At 47.1% G+C, this 15,702-nt stretch overlaps 1 protein-coding gene across 1 annotated transcript in view; it reads left to right on the top strand.

The window, feature by feature from the left end:
- Positions 1 to 14,506, top strand: part of EGFLAM (EGF like, fibronectin type III and laminin G domains) — a 158,996-nt gene extending 144,490 nt beyond the window's left edge. The window contains exons 18-21 of the mRNA XM_081825792.1: positions 3,170 to 3,479; positions 9,377 to 9,460; positions 12,408 to 12,511; positions 13,317 to 14,506. Of these exons, the coding sequence (XP_081681918.1) occupies positions 3,170 to 3,479; positions 9,377 to 9,460; positions 12,408 to 12,511; positions 13,317 to 13,471 (653 nt within the window). The 3' untranslated portion in view covers positions 13,472 to 14,506. The remainder of the gene's footprint in view (positions 1 to 3,169; positions 3,480 to 9,376; positions 9,461 to 12,407; positions 12,512 to 13,316) is intronic.
- Positions 14,507 to 15,702: the final 1,196 nt, after the last annotated feature.

A 15,702-nucleotide genomic window follows, 5' to 3' on the forward strand; every position in this document is an offset into this window, starting at 1 on the left:
GGGGGAGGGGGGGGAGGAGGGAGGGCCACAAAATAGACATAGAAACTAGAACAAAACAAACAGACAAAAATATTCAACTTGAAAAGTGCTGCCTTTCAGACAACCCTGTTACAAACAACCCAAACCATTTCTGGTCAGAGGGCCTGGAGAGACGAGCGTGCCCAGCCCTGGGATTTCCAATATCGGGGCTTTGAGAAGCAGTGAGAACTTGACACACCCCAAGCCGGGGTTCTAAGTGTGATTGCCCAGGCCGGGCAGTTAGCTCCACACTGTCCTGTGGCCACAGTGTGCAGCCCTGCCTGGAGCCAGCAGCGGAAGTGTCCCCATGGCCACCAGACAGTCTTGGAGTCCACGTGCTACCTTGTGTCTTCCTCAGCAAAGCTCCACGGTCCTCTTCAGGCTCTGGCCAGTTCGGTGAGGGGCTTCTCAGCTCTCCTCATGTGGATACAAGAGCCTGGTCCAAGGAGATACCCAAGTCCTAGCCATGGCTTTTCATGCCAGTGACAGAAGCTCCAGCCCTGCTCTGGAGTCCAAGCTCCTGGTTCGGAATTGTATGCTCACAAGGGAAAGACTGGTCCTAGGCAGAGTCCTCACCCTAGCCAGGCTCATATGGGGTGCTTTCAGTTTGCCCTTCTCTCTTTCTTTTTCCTCCTCTAGTTCTTTGTAGTTTACAGGGTGCCACCCCCCACCCTGCCACCAGCACCATCATTCTAGAATTTTCCTTCCTCTTCAGGTTGACTACATCTTAACAGACTAAGGCAAAGCTTTAAGCTAAAGGCACCCAGTTCTTAGGCTAGATGAGTTTGGGAGCTTTTCAAGGGACAAAAGTGGTTGAGAGAAATCCCGGGGCATTGGATGTACCTGGTAACTCTGAACGCACACCAGACGGGCATCACTTCATTTATTTAATCTCATGTTGTATTTATCTAGGTTGTCTTGGCATGGGGCCCAGAGAGAGCTTCTTCCTTCTTTAGCCCTTTCTCCCCTAAGATGCAAGGGCATTCAGTCCCCAGAAAACAAGGCCTTGTGAAAGGGGCCCAAGTCTTCAGCCCCCTGGGGCTTAGTACAAGGCACCAGGTGGTTTGGGGGAGTAGAGGGGTTTGGTGAGAATAGGAGGTGCAGGGCCCCAAACCAAAACAATTGTGTACATGTGGGTACATGCACGTACATATGCATGTGCGTGAAGCTGCAAGTAAAAGTCAGGATCAGGGTCTGTTTCCATTGGATGCCTTTGGCTGCAAGTAACAGGAAACTCAGCTCAAATGTCTTCAACATGAAGGGCATTTATTAGATCATGTAACAAGCAGTGCAGACTTAGACTGGTTCCTGGATTGATTAATTCAGAGATTCAACTCTATCATCAAAGACCTAAGTCTCTTCCATCTTTCTGCCTTGTTATCCTCAGGATATTCTCCAGGGGCACTCCCTCCATGGTTATAAGACAGCTGTCCATAAGACACTCGTAAAATGGCTATACATCAGGGCAATATCCAGTGGAAGTAAAAATTTTTTTCATGCAACACTTTTGTAAAAGAAAAGAATCTTTCCTAGAATCCTTCTGATAAATTTCCTTTATGTCATCGAACAATATGGTCACGTGTCCACCCCTAAACCAATCACTGCAAGAGAAATGGAACCATTATGATTGGCTTACACTAATCAATGTATCCAAAGCAAGTGAGGGAAGGAAGGAACCCGGAGTAAAAGATGGAAAAAAGCAGGTCTCTAGGGAGTGGGCCAGGGCTGGATTCTCTGCACCGGGCCTGGTGGCAAAGTCACCATTATGGACCCTGCTTTTCCCTGCTTCACTCTGAGGCCCTGCATGGGGAAGGTAAACTTGATCTCTTCCTGTCTAGGTCAGGCTCTGGGAAGCCTAGACAAGATACCCCTCCACTGTTCGCTATAGATAGTCCCCATGTTATGACGGTTTGACTTAATGGTTTTTCAGCTTTACAATGGTGCCAAAGGAATGTGCATTCCATAGAAACCATACTTTGAATTTTGAACTGTGATCTTCTCCCAGGCTAGTGATGTGTGATAGGATCCTCTCTGACGGGGCTGGGCAGTGGCCGCTGCTCCCACGCAGCCACCCCATCACGAGCATGAACAACCGATGTGCTTACAACCATTCTCTTCCCGTGCAACTGTTCTGGTTTTCACTGTCCGTATGGTGTTCAGTAAGTTACCTGAGACAGTCAGCACTTTACTAGAAAATAGGCTTTGTTTTAGATGATTCTGCTCTAGTGTAGGCTAGTGGAAGTGTTCAGAGCACATTTAAGTTAGGCTGGGCTAAGCTGCGAAGTTCAGTAGCTGAGGTTTATTAAATGCATTTTTGACTTAGGATATTTTCAGTTTATGATGGGTTTATCCGAGTGTAAGCCCACGGTAAGTTGAGGAGGGTCTGTACTGAATACACTCCGCAGCTCCTGAGCAAGTAGGCGAGACAGAGGGATGGTACAAGGGATAGGGAAATAGAAAAGGAGACTTTCCCAATAGTGCCATATTAGGAGCAATACTGAATTATGTTTACTCTTGTCTCACTTCTTATTTAAAGACCTCATGCTTGCCCTTCTCCTTATATCAGATGAAACCCTGGTCATCTTAGTGAGACTAGATTTCTGGACTAGTCTATTCCCAGGAATTGGTAAGAACCCGTAAGCCTGTGATCCTATCCCCAGCCATGGCTGTAGGGGCAGGAACTGACCCGTCTGAGCACCCCTCCGTTCCTCTCAGCTTCCTGCTCCTCTCCACCCTGCCTCCACCCCAGCAGCCTCAAGACCATGATCCCATTGAGCCACCTTCCTTGTCTGACTGACACTCTGCCCCCTGTCTGGTCGCCCCTCCTCTGCCCTCAAGGACAGTCACTGCCAGAGCGAGATATCCGTAGCCGTGATCATAGCCCAGAGAGCTGCCAACTTGAACCTCTTGGCAATTATGAAGCTCACTTTCTGTTGGGGAATGGGGAACACTATTCCAAGGCCCCCTGAGGGTGGGACAGGAAGGAGGGAAGACTGAGGTGTATATTGAGGGTACAGCCTCGGAGCTGGCATTGGCCAGAGTCTGGCTAATCTGTGACTCATCAAGTGCCCTCTCGTGGAATTTCACCACATGTGGGGAGGGGAACACTGCTGCAAAATGAGCAATCCAGAATTTTAGGCCCATCGTGTAGCTTGTGGTGGTCATGCCATTTTTCATTTCCTGGTAGTACGTGTCAGAAATGCCAGACTACCCTTACACCTGGCTCCTCGGGGCTGGCAGACAAAACTGGGACTATTCAGAATGGACGTTGGTGGACACTGGTTGATCTGTTGCAATTATTTGTGTATTTTCCCCAGGGTATCAGGATCAAGATCAAATGCATTCATGAGGTTTAAGACAACTGCCAAAGATGGTCTGTTGATGTGGAGGGGAGACAGCCCCATGAGACCCAACAGTGACTTCATTTCCTTGGGCCTTCGAGATGGAGCCCTGGTGTTCAGGTAACCGCTCTCCAGTTGTCTTCAGCATCACCTTGTGATTTGTCTCAGACAGTGCCAATCATGCCAAACAGAGTGATGCCAAAATAAGCCAGCACCCAGTCTGCTGGAATGGACTGTTGCCTGAAGGACCAGGCTTATTTGAGGCTCCTGGTGTTTCTTTCCAGCATCCACCTTCTAGAGCATCAGTTGGCAAATTTTAGCCTGAGGGCCAAATCCAGCCCATCACCCATTTTTGTAAATGAAGTTTTGTTGGAATTCTGCCATACTCATTCACTTATATATTATCTGATTACTTTCATGCTACGGTGTCACACTTGAGTAGTTTCAATAGGAACTCTATGGCAAAGCCTAAATTATTTATCACCTAGCCCTTTACAGAACATTTTTTGACCCCTGTTCTAGAATGTTGCTGCCGTATGCTCCCCACTTGCAAACTAGGATGTAGTAGAAAGAGGACTTTGATAGTGCTGAGCATGGATATGAGTACTCAGCTCCAACTAGCTCAGACAGATGAGACCAGCTAAAGTCGAGAGACCTGCCTGTAAATTCTGACTCTGCTCCCTATTAGCTGTGCGGCCTTGGGAAGGAGATTGCCTGCCTTCCAGTCTCCCCCTGCAAAGCCAGATTCACGCGTCAGTAGATCAACCCAACATTTGGATTTTTGCAGATGCTTCTTGGGTGATACTGATAAGGCAGTCCTGGAAGTACTTACCTCTTTTGAGTCACTTGAGACTGTTCTCAGATTTGTCACATGTAGCTGTGAAGTAGCTAAGGGATGACCTAGACCACTCCTCCCCACCACAGTGGGTGGGAGCTGGGTTTGCCCCGGGCCGGCACTGGCTTGTGTGACATGCGGAAGCTTCAGTAGAGACTGTGGTGGTACATCCTTATTTGAGGTTAGAAATACTTGTCCAGACCCATGATTCTCAAAACATGGTCTCTGGACCAGTAGCATCAGTTGTCACGGGGAAACTTGTTAGAGATGCACATTCTCAGGCCCCACCCTTGGCCTCCTGAACCAGAATAACTCTAGGGGTGGGACCCAGCAGTCTGTTTTAGCTGTTTCTCCAGGTGATTCTGTGTCCGCTAAGGTTTGAAACCCCTGCCTGGTCTCTGGATGGTCTATCTGCTCTATGGGGGGAGGAATTTCTCTGCCTTTTCCTGCTTTAATTCCCCCTCTGGTGACTAGCACAAAGTCACTAAGTGATATGGACTCGGTTGGACTCAAAACAAAGATGATTGACCTGTGGAGAAGATGAAGATTTAATTCTGGGGCTTCTGTGGATCGTGCACGGGGATTACTGACAGCCCGAGTAGAATAATGTTAAGTCCTTTCAGTTTGAATAAAAGGCATTTTGAGAGGAAATGTCACTTGTCCAACATCACACTTTTTCCTAAACAGCAGAGCGTGCTGAGGGATGCCATCCTGTGATTGTCGGGGACTTGGGAGAGAGTGTGTGGTTGATAGCTCCAGGCCGGCCGGTGGGAGCACCGTCTCGGCTCCCTTTCCCCCCTTGGCCCTGAGGTCAAACACAGAGCTCTTCACACCCCAGTTTCAGGCTGGCTGCCGCGAAGCCATTTTCTTGTGGTTTTCCTGTGGTTAACCTCACCAAGGCCTCAAGTACTTGATTGTGCCCAGAAAAGGGAACTGAAACAGTAGCTCAGCCGTGGGTGGGAGGCCCAGCTTCCCCCCTAAACCGCTGGCCCCGGACAGGGGAAGTGTGCTCAGGGCTGCCCCACAGCTCCCCCCCGGCTCTGGCCAGCCCCCGTTTCCCTCACCCCCGGGACACCCTTCTGACGGCTCCCCTGCATCCCTGCATTTTTCTTCTATTGCCAGTTCTCCCTCGGATTCTGAAAATGGGCCCGATGTGTTTCTTTTAGCCTGGAGTGGTGGCTATGTTCTGCGTGAAGGATGCCCCTCTTGGCCCCCCACAGAGGTGGACGTCTGCGCCCGCCCGTCCCTGGGCCTGGAGCTGCAATGTCGCTGCCTCGGCCTCCCTTCCTTCCTCTGGGCAGTCACTTCGCACATCCATTCACCCAGCACAGATATAGGAAGCGCCGCGGGAGGCTGGGCATGGAAAGGAATTAGAGTGCAGGCCAGTGGTTTGAAAATGTCATTGTACAGAGTCAGCGGGGTGGGGGGAGCTGGTCTCAGAGGTGGATTCCTGGGACCACCACCCAGAGATTCTGATGGCCCAGGGCCTTGTGGGGGCCAGAATCCGATTGGAAACGATCAGGAACTGCGCCCTAAGACGCAGGGTCTGAAATGGTCAACCTCCTGGGCTTCAGAGTCAGACATGTGGCCACGTGACCTTGGGCAAGTTACCCTGCCTCTGTAGAAGCGAGAAGCAAACAGTCATGAGGACTGAAGACTGAATGCGTTAATTCATGTGAAGGGCTTAGTGCAGGGTCTGGCCTATCTAGCTGTTAGTGGTACTGATTATTAAAATTGTTATCTTGGAGCAAATGTTTTCTGGGTTTCTATGTACAAGATTAAGTAGAAGAAAGGGAATCAAAGTGTTTGGCTAAGAGTATAGTTTTTGGTGGTTTTGTTTCATTATGTTTTATGATTGTGTATGGGACATAAAGCCCAGTGAACAGGTTTGTGAAAACCACCTGACTGACAGGCTTTCCCACTCTTTCCATGTGACCTTGATAACATTTTCATGCAACAGAGAAAAGGAAGAGATCTGACATTAGTAAAACGCCCTGTGTGGCAGTTCAAAGGGGGTACGACTAAGTAGGGGGCGGTCACGGCATGGAAGCAGCCGCGTAGTTTCCAAAAGGCCTCACCTGGTGGCTCTTCCTGGTGGCCCACCTCGGTGCTCAGCCTCATAGCTTCCCGGGCACAGCAAATTGAGCAGGTAAATTTGGATCAGAATAACCAAGTCCCGCTAACCAGGTTCACAAGGCCTTGATAGAGAAGCCAGACATGCATTCGTCTGTTCATTGATTCATTCATTCATATGTTTCTACTTTTTCTTTTTAAACTGAGGTATAACTTCCACGAAGTGCACAAATGTCAAGTGCTTGATGACTTTGAAAAATTTTTAAACACGCAGACACCTGTGTAACCACCACCCAGAACAAGATAGAGAACATTTCCCACACCCCAGAGAGCTCCCCCATGCCCTCTCCCAAAGCAGCTAACCACTATTCTTGGTCTTTTTTACACTAAGTAAAAAACAACAACAACAGAGGGTGACAGGGTATCTGGGGAAGCAGGAGGTTAGTTGGAGGGTGGGATAGAGCGGGTGCATGTGTGGGAGAGTCAGGCCGTGGAGAGGCCAGCCGAGCTGCCTCCCCAACCACTACCTCACAATGAGGCTGGAGTCCTGGCTGCCGGGTTCACTGTTGACTCCCTTGAGCACGTTCTGGCTCTTTGCATGAATAGGAGCGTTATCAGGTTGGAGAACAGGAGAAGAAAGCCCGTCTTTTGTCCAAACACAGCTGAAAGGTTTCCATTCACTGGATTACAATCACGTTCCAGTCTAGCGTCCCTGAGATTATCTCCAAGTCACCTTGATTCTGAGATCTGGGTGTTCCTGACCGTTTTCGTTACATATTTACAGCCTGTTGGTTCACTCTCACACATGACTACTCTTCCAGGAGAGGCTTGATGAGTTTAACTCTTGGTGGCAACTTTCTATTTACTACTGGTTCCTCCAGATATATTGTCAACCTCGGATATGAGCTGCATTAAGGACTGCGTGTATTGGGGATGGTGGGGTTATTTGTTTGGATCTTACTATGTGCCATGCTCTTTTATGTAATATTCCCTACAGTCCTTTAGGGAAGGTATTAATTCCCCCATTTCACAGAGGAGGAAACAGTCTCAGAGAGATCGGGCAAATGGCCAAGGTCACAGAGCTAGTCATTGGCAAGCCTGGGAATCAAGGCAGCCTAGTCCAATCCAAGTGCCCACACCCTTTCTGTTACCCCTCGCTGCCTTTCATTAAAGCCACACCTGGTGATTCGGCTCAGTTTCTGCCAATCAGCTCTCAGCCCTGCTTCATCATCATTCATTCCTTCACAAAGTCATTTGGCCACTAAATAATGAAATCTGAAAATCCCACCTGCAGGCTGCTTCTTACAAGGAGACACTGGGGGTGGGAAAATGCATTAGGAAGCCATAAACTTTTCAGGATCAGAGTGACAGCTATGTCTCCTAGCTCATCAGGTCACCCAAGTTGTGTGCTTGGTTCAGTGTCAGTGGGCTGGAGGACTCCTTGGAGCCTCTGTGATTACAGAAGTGACCCATCGTGCGTTCCCTGGGGAAAGCCAAGTGCTTTCTCTTCTTGCTCTTTTCTCAGAGCGAGTGCATGCAAGAGCTCAGTTACTAATCCAGGTTTCCTTTCAACATTCCTATTTCTTGGCCAGTGAAGTCACAGAGAGACATGTCCTCTTATAAACTGAGGAGAGGTGCCCTGGTGGAACACATTTTCTTTGAAAAGCGTGATTACATTAGGCTTTATTACATTATCAAGGGGAGGTCTAGGCAGTTGGCCCAGTGCCCAGCCTGGAGTAGTCACTCACAAAATATTTGTTGAATTGAATTAAACTAGAATTATTAAATGAGCACTGGACTGAGAGGGATATTTCTTTCTGGTAAACAATATGTGCACGTCTTCTGAGACCTGTAGGGTATAAGGGTATCTGGAAACTGAAATAGAAAATACAAAGCTACTGAGTAGGCCTGATAGCAGAGTAAAATTGGGAGGGAGGAGCAGATCAGACACCAAGTTAAGTCCTATCCATAAGCTTTGGGATTTTGGGCAGATCCTCCTGATCTCTTTGGGGCTTAGCCCACTCTGCCGTGTTGTGTTCTGTTTTGTTTTGTTTTTCAGAAAGTGAAAACACATGTATGAGTTTCTGAGAGCTGCCATAACAAATTACCACAAATTGGGTGACTTAAAACAATATAAATGTATTCTCTCACAGTTCTGGAGGAGAGAAATCTGACACACGGGTGTTGGCAGGGTTGGTTCCTTCGGGGGGCTCTGAGGGAGAATGTTCTATCCCTTTCTCCCAGGCAGTGGTGGTTGCTGGCAATTCTTGGTGTTTCTTGGCTCATAAATGCACCATTCCAATCTCTGCCTGCATCTTTGTGTTGCATTCTTTCCTACCTGTTTCTGTCCCTGTGTCCAAAAATTTCCCCTTTTTTTTGAGGACATATTGGATTTAGGGCCGCCCTAACCGAGGATGACTTCATCTTAACTAATTACATCTGCCAAGACCCTCTTTCTAAATAAGGTCACATTCTGAGGTTTGGGGGAGACAGTATTTGACCTAGTAAACACATTACAAATGATGAAGCCCTTCTTGTTCCTGATACTATAGGACTGATGCTTCTGTACATGGGGCCAAAACCAACCAACAAACACCTTGAGGACGTTATGCTAAATGCAAGAAGCCATTCACAAAGAGACAAATACTGCATGGTTCTACTTGTATGAGGTTATTGAGAATAGTCAAAGTCACAGAGACAGAAAGCAGAACGGTGAGAGGCCAGGGAAAGGGTGGATGGTGAGTGGTAATTTCAGGGGTGCAGAGATTCAGTTTTGCAAGATAAAATGACTTTTGGACATGGCTTGCACAGCAACGTGAATGCACTCAACACTACCCAACTAACCCTGGAAAACGGTTAAAGTGGTAAATTTTATGTCACGTATATTTTACTACGATTAGAATTTTAAGAAAAACTTTTTTTTTTGGAGGGTGGGGGGCTCATTTATGGCCTAGCCTGGAAACCTAATGCTTTTTATAACATCGTTGTATTTTGTATTAAGGAAGGTACATTCTGAGTTCCAAGGACTTTTTGCAATGGGAATCATTCGTGGCTGCCTGCCTATCTGTATTTCCCTTGATTCTGTCCGCTTCTTCTCTTATGCCCTTAGCTATAACCTGGGCAGTGGCGTGGCGTCCATCGTGGTTAATGGCTCCTTCAGTGATGGTCGGTGGCACCGAGTCAAGGCTGTCCGGTGAGTCCCCACCACAGGGTGAGACAGAGCTGGAGCTCAGCAAGAGCCAGATGTGTTGTCCACGTGCCTGTGGCCCCAAAGTCCTGCTCCCCACCCTTGCCTGGCATCCTACTGCTTCTGACCCGGGTCATCCAGGGCGTTTTGTTACTAAGGTCCCCCTTGCTTTTCCCTAACACTGACAGGCCAGAGGGCCTCACCTCCCAAGTCTGCACTCAACAGAGACCACCCAGAGAAAGAACTTTTTGATGGCTAACCTGGAAGAGGGCCTCGCTATCTTGCGAGATCTGGATCTCTCTAGTGGGATAAGATTTCAGGGCCTGTGGACTTTGAGGAATGCTTCACATCTCACCCGCTTTTTTTTTTTTTTTTTTTTGGACATTACATTACCTGAGCTTTAGAAGCTGTGTGCACCCTGCCCCAATTACATATCTCCCCCCTCACAGAGGTCACTACCCTGACTTCTGACTAACTCCGGGTGAATCATTCCTTTAAAATTAGTTTTACTTCCTCTGTCCATATTCTTAACAGTATATTCTGAGAAACCAAAGAGCAGGCCCAAACTTAGCTCTATAAAAAAATGTCAGTCTTGCCATGTTAGATGAGGGTTCTAGGAGTTGAGCTGAATAGAGTGTGTGGTTCAGGTTCCCTGAGCATTTACCATAGCCCTTTCTGGGGAGGTCCATGGGTGAGGGAGGCCAAGAGTGAGGCTGGGAACCATGGGGCTACCATGCTCGGTTTCCTCCTCAGCTCACATATAGGCTGTGGTGGGAGTAGCCTTGCTGGACTCCACTTTCCTGTCCATTACTTATTACCTTAGAAGTTGATACCATGTTTTTTCAAACCTAAGATGCCATTGATTATAAGACATAGCCTCATTTCAGAGATATAAAAAAAATGAAAAATTCTTAGATGAAATAAAGTGGGAGGAAAAATGGAATTTTTTAGAGTAATGGTGAGGGGGGTGGGAAAGGCTGGTCAGGCAAGATAAGCTGTTGGAGGCATTGCTCATCACAGCATTCAGGTATGGGATTCTAAAGAAGCATATCCAAAGTGGGGAGGCAGTGTATGGTCTTGAGGGTGAGGACAGAACAGAATTACCTCTAAAGCTCATTACTAGAAGAGTTTCTACCAAGACGTGAGGCCTGGCCAACCGGATTTATATTATTGTATCCCCCAAAAAAGAATAGAGCCAGGAAACTCTGGAAGGTGAAGGAGGGGCTAAAAGGGGGATGATTGGTTTTAAAAGCTTTCCTTGAATTTACTTGAGGAGTTAGAACCCAAGCCCCTTTTCTACCTCATCTAGCTGGCACACTGCTCTTTCCCTACCCATGGGAAAATAAGGAAAGGCATTTCTCTGGAGAAAGTGAAATAAGGTTCTGAGCTGGTGGCAGTAGGCATAACTAAATACTGGACTACTGTGTACTGTATAAACTATATAAACTAAAGCTGGGAACTGGGGGCAAGCTCATATGTTGAATATTAAGAACCCCATAATTCTTCCCCCAGTGTGATTCCAGAATGCTGGGAGCCAGGCCTATCCCCCACAGTAAGGAAAGTAGAAAATTCAGGTGTCCCCCAAGAAAATGATTGAGCCAGATCCCAGCACTATGAAGCCCCAGGCAGCAGAACCGAATCTACACACAGAGCCTCCAATCTGCCTTTTAGTGCTTTTTTCTTTTTTAAAGATTTTATTTATTTATTTTAGAGAGAGAGAGTGCACAAGTGGAAGGAGGGGCAGAGAGAGAGCAAGAGAGAGAGAGAGTCTCAAGCAGACTTCCCGCTGAGTGCAGAGCCTGTAGTGGGTCTCGATCTCACGACCCTGAGATCATGATCTGATCTCATGATCTGAAATCAAGAGTTCGATGCTTAACCAACTGAGCCACCCAGGCAGCCCAGTGCTTTTTCTCTTCACTTAACTATGAAGTGGCCGTCAGGAATCACTAGGCATTTGAAAAAATCTCCGATGTAAAAGATGGATAGCAGAACAAATCAACATAACAAAGCAATTTGAAGGAAACAAAGACTTGAATGAAAAAATGATAAATGATAAAAAAAATGATAAAGCATATTACTATGTCAGAGAGATAAGAGAGACCAGTAATCCAAGAAACAAGAACAGTTTGCTGTAAAAAAAGATTAGAAGATCAATAAGGAACTCCTAAAAAAAAGTGCAGCCTGGGTTGGTACAGTCCTCCAAGATCTGTACAAACAGGTGGTTTTTTGAAGAAGGTCCCTGGGACCAGATAGTTTTGGGAACCAGCATAGAAAATGGCAAAGCCCTTGCCACAGATGAACACCTCCACTCCACTGTCCCCAGAGTCGCTTTTGGATGACTCTCTAGGTCCTTTAGAAACTTCTCGGCCATTCTTTGTTCTCCCCCAAAGTAATCCTCTACCTGCTATCATTGGCTTTCCATTTTGCTTAGAATACTGTTTGAACTCATCACGTGTCCCCATGTCCCCACCACACTTCCCCTTATAGTTCTGTTCTTCTCTGGCTCCCTTCAGGAGAAATGCCTGTGGCCACTCTCCTCCCACTTCCAGAATTCTGTATGCCCAGCCTGTACCAACCCCCTGTCTTTTCTCTCTTTAGCATTGCCACTTCCTGTTTGCATCACCCTCCTCCTTCCCCTGACCTACCCAGCCTTCGAGGCTCATCTCAGACAGAGTGTCCCTTGAAGCTTTCCCTGACCCTCTCTCCTCCTGTGTTCTGCACCATCCTGGCATTCCTCTGCTGAGGAGTGGTGACACGGTGTTGTCATGTACAATTTGAATTTTTTTGTTTGCCTCAGGAAACCGTAAATTCCTGAGGGCCAGGAATTTTTTCTTTTTCATTTTTGCACCTCCATCATTTAGCATAGTGCCTGGCACAGAGCAAGTACTTACATAGAGTTTTATTAAAATGAATGCATAATTGAACTAAGCTCCGAAAATGGTGGTCTCTGCAGGGATGGCCAATCCGGAAAGATAACTGTGGATGACTATGGGGCCAGAACAGGCAAATCACCTGGCATGATGAGGCAGCTCAACATCAATGGAGCTCTGTATGTGGGTAAGTGGCCTTTGACCAAATCTAAATTACGCCAGCGTCTTCTTGTTAGGCCTCCAGTTGTCATGGTGGGGTTCCCCCAAAGAGGTGCACTTCACCAGATCAAATACTTAGAAATTGGGAAGCTTGCCATATATTCTGTTGTTCCATTTTCTGAACTTCTGACTCATGGCTGAGGGGGCAGGAAGCACTTAGATGCTTTTGTGCTTTGGACCGATCCACCAGGAAAACCATGCTTTTCTTGTTTATAGAACAAAAACCTGCCTAATATAGCTCCGACAGTTCCCTCTGAGGAAGGAGGATCTTTCTTGTCCCCTCTCAAAATTAGAATGAATAGTATTTCTGTAAATAGTTTAGAAACCACTAGTGCAGACACATAAACATGAAAATAGATCTCTATCCAAATGATATTTCCTAAAAGTGAACTTAATTGAAAGCTTTCAATATCAGTGTATTTCTTTCGGGTTAAGATGACATCACCTTTAACTATCTGCTGCCTTCCGTTGACATTATACAACATTTCAAAATTTACCAGGCACTGTTTGGTTTTAAGTGGTCAGTTGGGTCAGCAGTCACACGTGAGGTGGGTATTTATAGCCCCTGGTTGTGTGTCAGGTCGATACAAGTCCGTCTGTCCCTTCAAGGGTTATTATTAATTAGACAGATGCTCTGCACTGAGCAGTTGGAGGGGCTCACAGCCCTCACCCATCCTGTCAGCCGAGGGACACCTTGGTCAGTGAAGACTCAAGTGTCCTAACGAGACCTGCTCCCCTCTGGCTCACCCCGTCTCCCTCTTGCTTCCTGGCAGGTGGAATGAAGGAAATCGCTCTGCACACTAACAGGCAATACATGCGAGGCCTCGTGGGCTGTATTTCTCATTTCACCCTGTCCACCGATTACCACATTTCCCTCGTGGAAGACGCTGTGGATGGGAAAAACATCAACACCTGTGGAGCCAAGTAAGCCCAGCTGGGCTTGCCCAAGGGACACAGCCTTCTCTGCTGAGAATCCCCGCGGCCCCGCGACCCTGCCTGATGCCACGCACGGAGGCACGGCGGCCAGGTGCGTTTCTTCCCATCAAGGAGAAAGTACCCCCTGATGAGAAACTAGAACCAAGACAGGAGTCCCTGTGTGGCCCTTCCTGCTGACACTCTGTGGGCCAAACCCAACGGAATACTCTGTGTAGGAAGCGTCGAACTTTGTCCATTGAATGTGCAGGGGCTGCCAGAGATCACACTTCAATGCAAATTCCAGAGCCTATCTGCTGTAGCTCAGTGACTGTGTTGTGATTCATAGTGAATAAAAACAGAAAGAAAAAAAAAATAGAGACCCAAAGGGCAGTATTAAAATACTTCCCTCCTTCCCTGACTCATGACACTTTTACTGACAGCAGAATGACTATTTGACCTTGAACCTTGAATTTCTCACCTTGGCCCATGCATTATTTAGGATTAATCCCTTGCACTCCTCAGTGGCTGGTTCAGTATGCTCTGACTATTCCATGAAAATCAGGAGGAGGGGAGACTAAGCATGGAGTCACAGTTAGAATGCTGCCCCCACCAAAGTTTACCTTTAATGAAAACTCCCTACTTTTTATAATGCAAATCGAAGAAAACGGGCACCATGATTTTGTAGATGTCTTTTTGTATGTGTATATTTTTATAGCTGCAGATTGTCCACACAGTATACTTTTGCAAGTTTGTGTGGACAACCCTGAATTCTTTGCACACTTCCTAAAAATTTTCCCCCAGAAAAGACTTGTTTGGGCTCTTTGTGACATCTGTCGGAGTGGGATAGTTATCTTGGGGTGGGCAGCTTGGGGAAGCTGACTCTTCTCTTGCAGTAAATGTTGATGGCTCAAGGAGATGAACATGAAGCTTCCCACATAAGCAGATTAACAGGTACATGTGTTACGGAGGAGGGTCACTGTCATTTTTGCTTTAAGAGAGGGGGAACGTCTGTAGTGAACCTGAATAAAGGAGATGAAGAAGGCTAGAATCATGCGTTCAGTCTTTTATTCATTTGGGGGAGATGTTGCTGATGCTTGCAGAAGCCGTGTCCACAAATGGACACCGATACAATTATTCATGATCTGTAGACACAATCCCTGCAAGTAGAGTCTCACAGTGGGTGATTCTAAGGCTGTTCTGGGGCAGGGGGTGTCCTCAGCATGGTCTGAGTGTCTGGGCAAGAACCGGAGAAGCGGGTGCTTCCTCTGAGCCCTTGGCGGGGACCCAGCAGACAGCTGGCTCACTGGCAGATCCCCAGGATGGAACTTGCTAAGGGAAAGGTGGGATGAACACTGTCCCCAAAGAGGAGGGAAATAGGATCGGAATCACGTACGAGCCTATAATTAGTCCGTCATGACTTGACTCCGGTGTGTGCAGCCTGCGTTCAGCAGAGACTTTGAGCTTTGGGTGAAGCACAGTGGTAAGCACTTTGAGAATTCTGAAAACTGAATAAATGAACTAGAGACATTCCCCTCGTGCTTCAGCCTTCTACCTCTTACCTTTGGGACCTCCGATGACCAGGATCCTCCCTCTGGGAGGAATAACAACAACGATGGTAATAAGGACAGTGATTGTAGCAGCGACAGTCCTGGTAATTCCTTTGTTCCTCCGGGTGTCAGCTGGGGAGTGCAGTTTACAGGAAAGCCACGTGGTAGAAAGGGGGCTGTTTTTTATCTTTTTTGTCTTTTTTGTTTGTTTTGTTCCCTAGTTTAATGAATTGCAAAATCTTCCTGCTAGCATTCAGCTTAGAAAATACAGAATTATCATATTGTTATATGTATCCCAGTATCCTTCAGTTTCTAGCCTACACGGTTTCCTGAACTCTTCATGGACTTTTATGTCTTTGCACAATTTTTTTATGCTGTTTCCTCAGCCCAGCATATTACATTCCTTAATCCAACATGTCTGTATTCTCTGTCCCTTTCAGGGAATCGATCAGAAGGTTCTGCATCAGGATGTCTTAGAAAGCGGGTTTTGCCAGCTCCCAAACACCCTCACCTCCACTGCTCTTCCATGGAGACTGCTAGGAGCCGTGCTTCCCCAGAGAGAGTGGGGTTGCCTTCATAGTCTAGTTTCAATCCATTGCCTCCAGCCAAAAAACAAAACAAAACAAAAAAAAACTCACCCAAAAAACAACCCCAAACAAATAAAACATTGTGATTTTAGCAAAATATGCAGCTGAGC

This window comes from Leptonychotes weddellii, chromosome 7 (assembly GCF_054177405.1).
Source record: "Leptonychotes weddellii isolate Sample4059 chromosome 7, ASM5417740v2, whole genome shotgun sequence".
NCBI classification, from domain to species: Eukaryota; Metazoa; Chordata; class Mammalia; order Carnivora; family Phocidae; genus Leptonychotes; species Leptonychotes weddellii.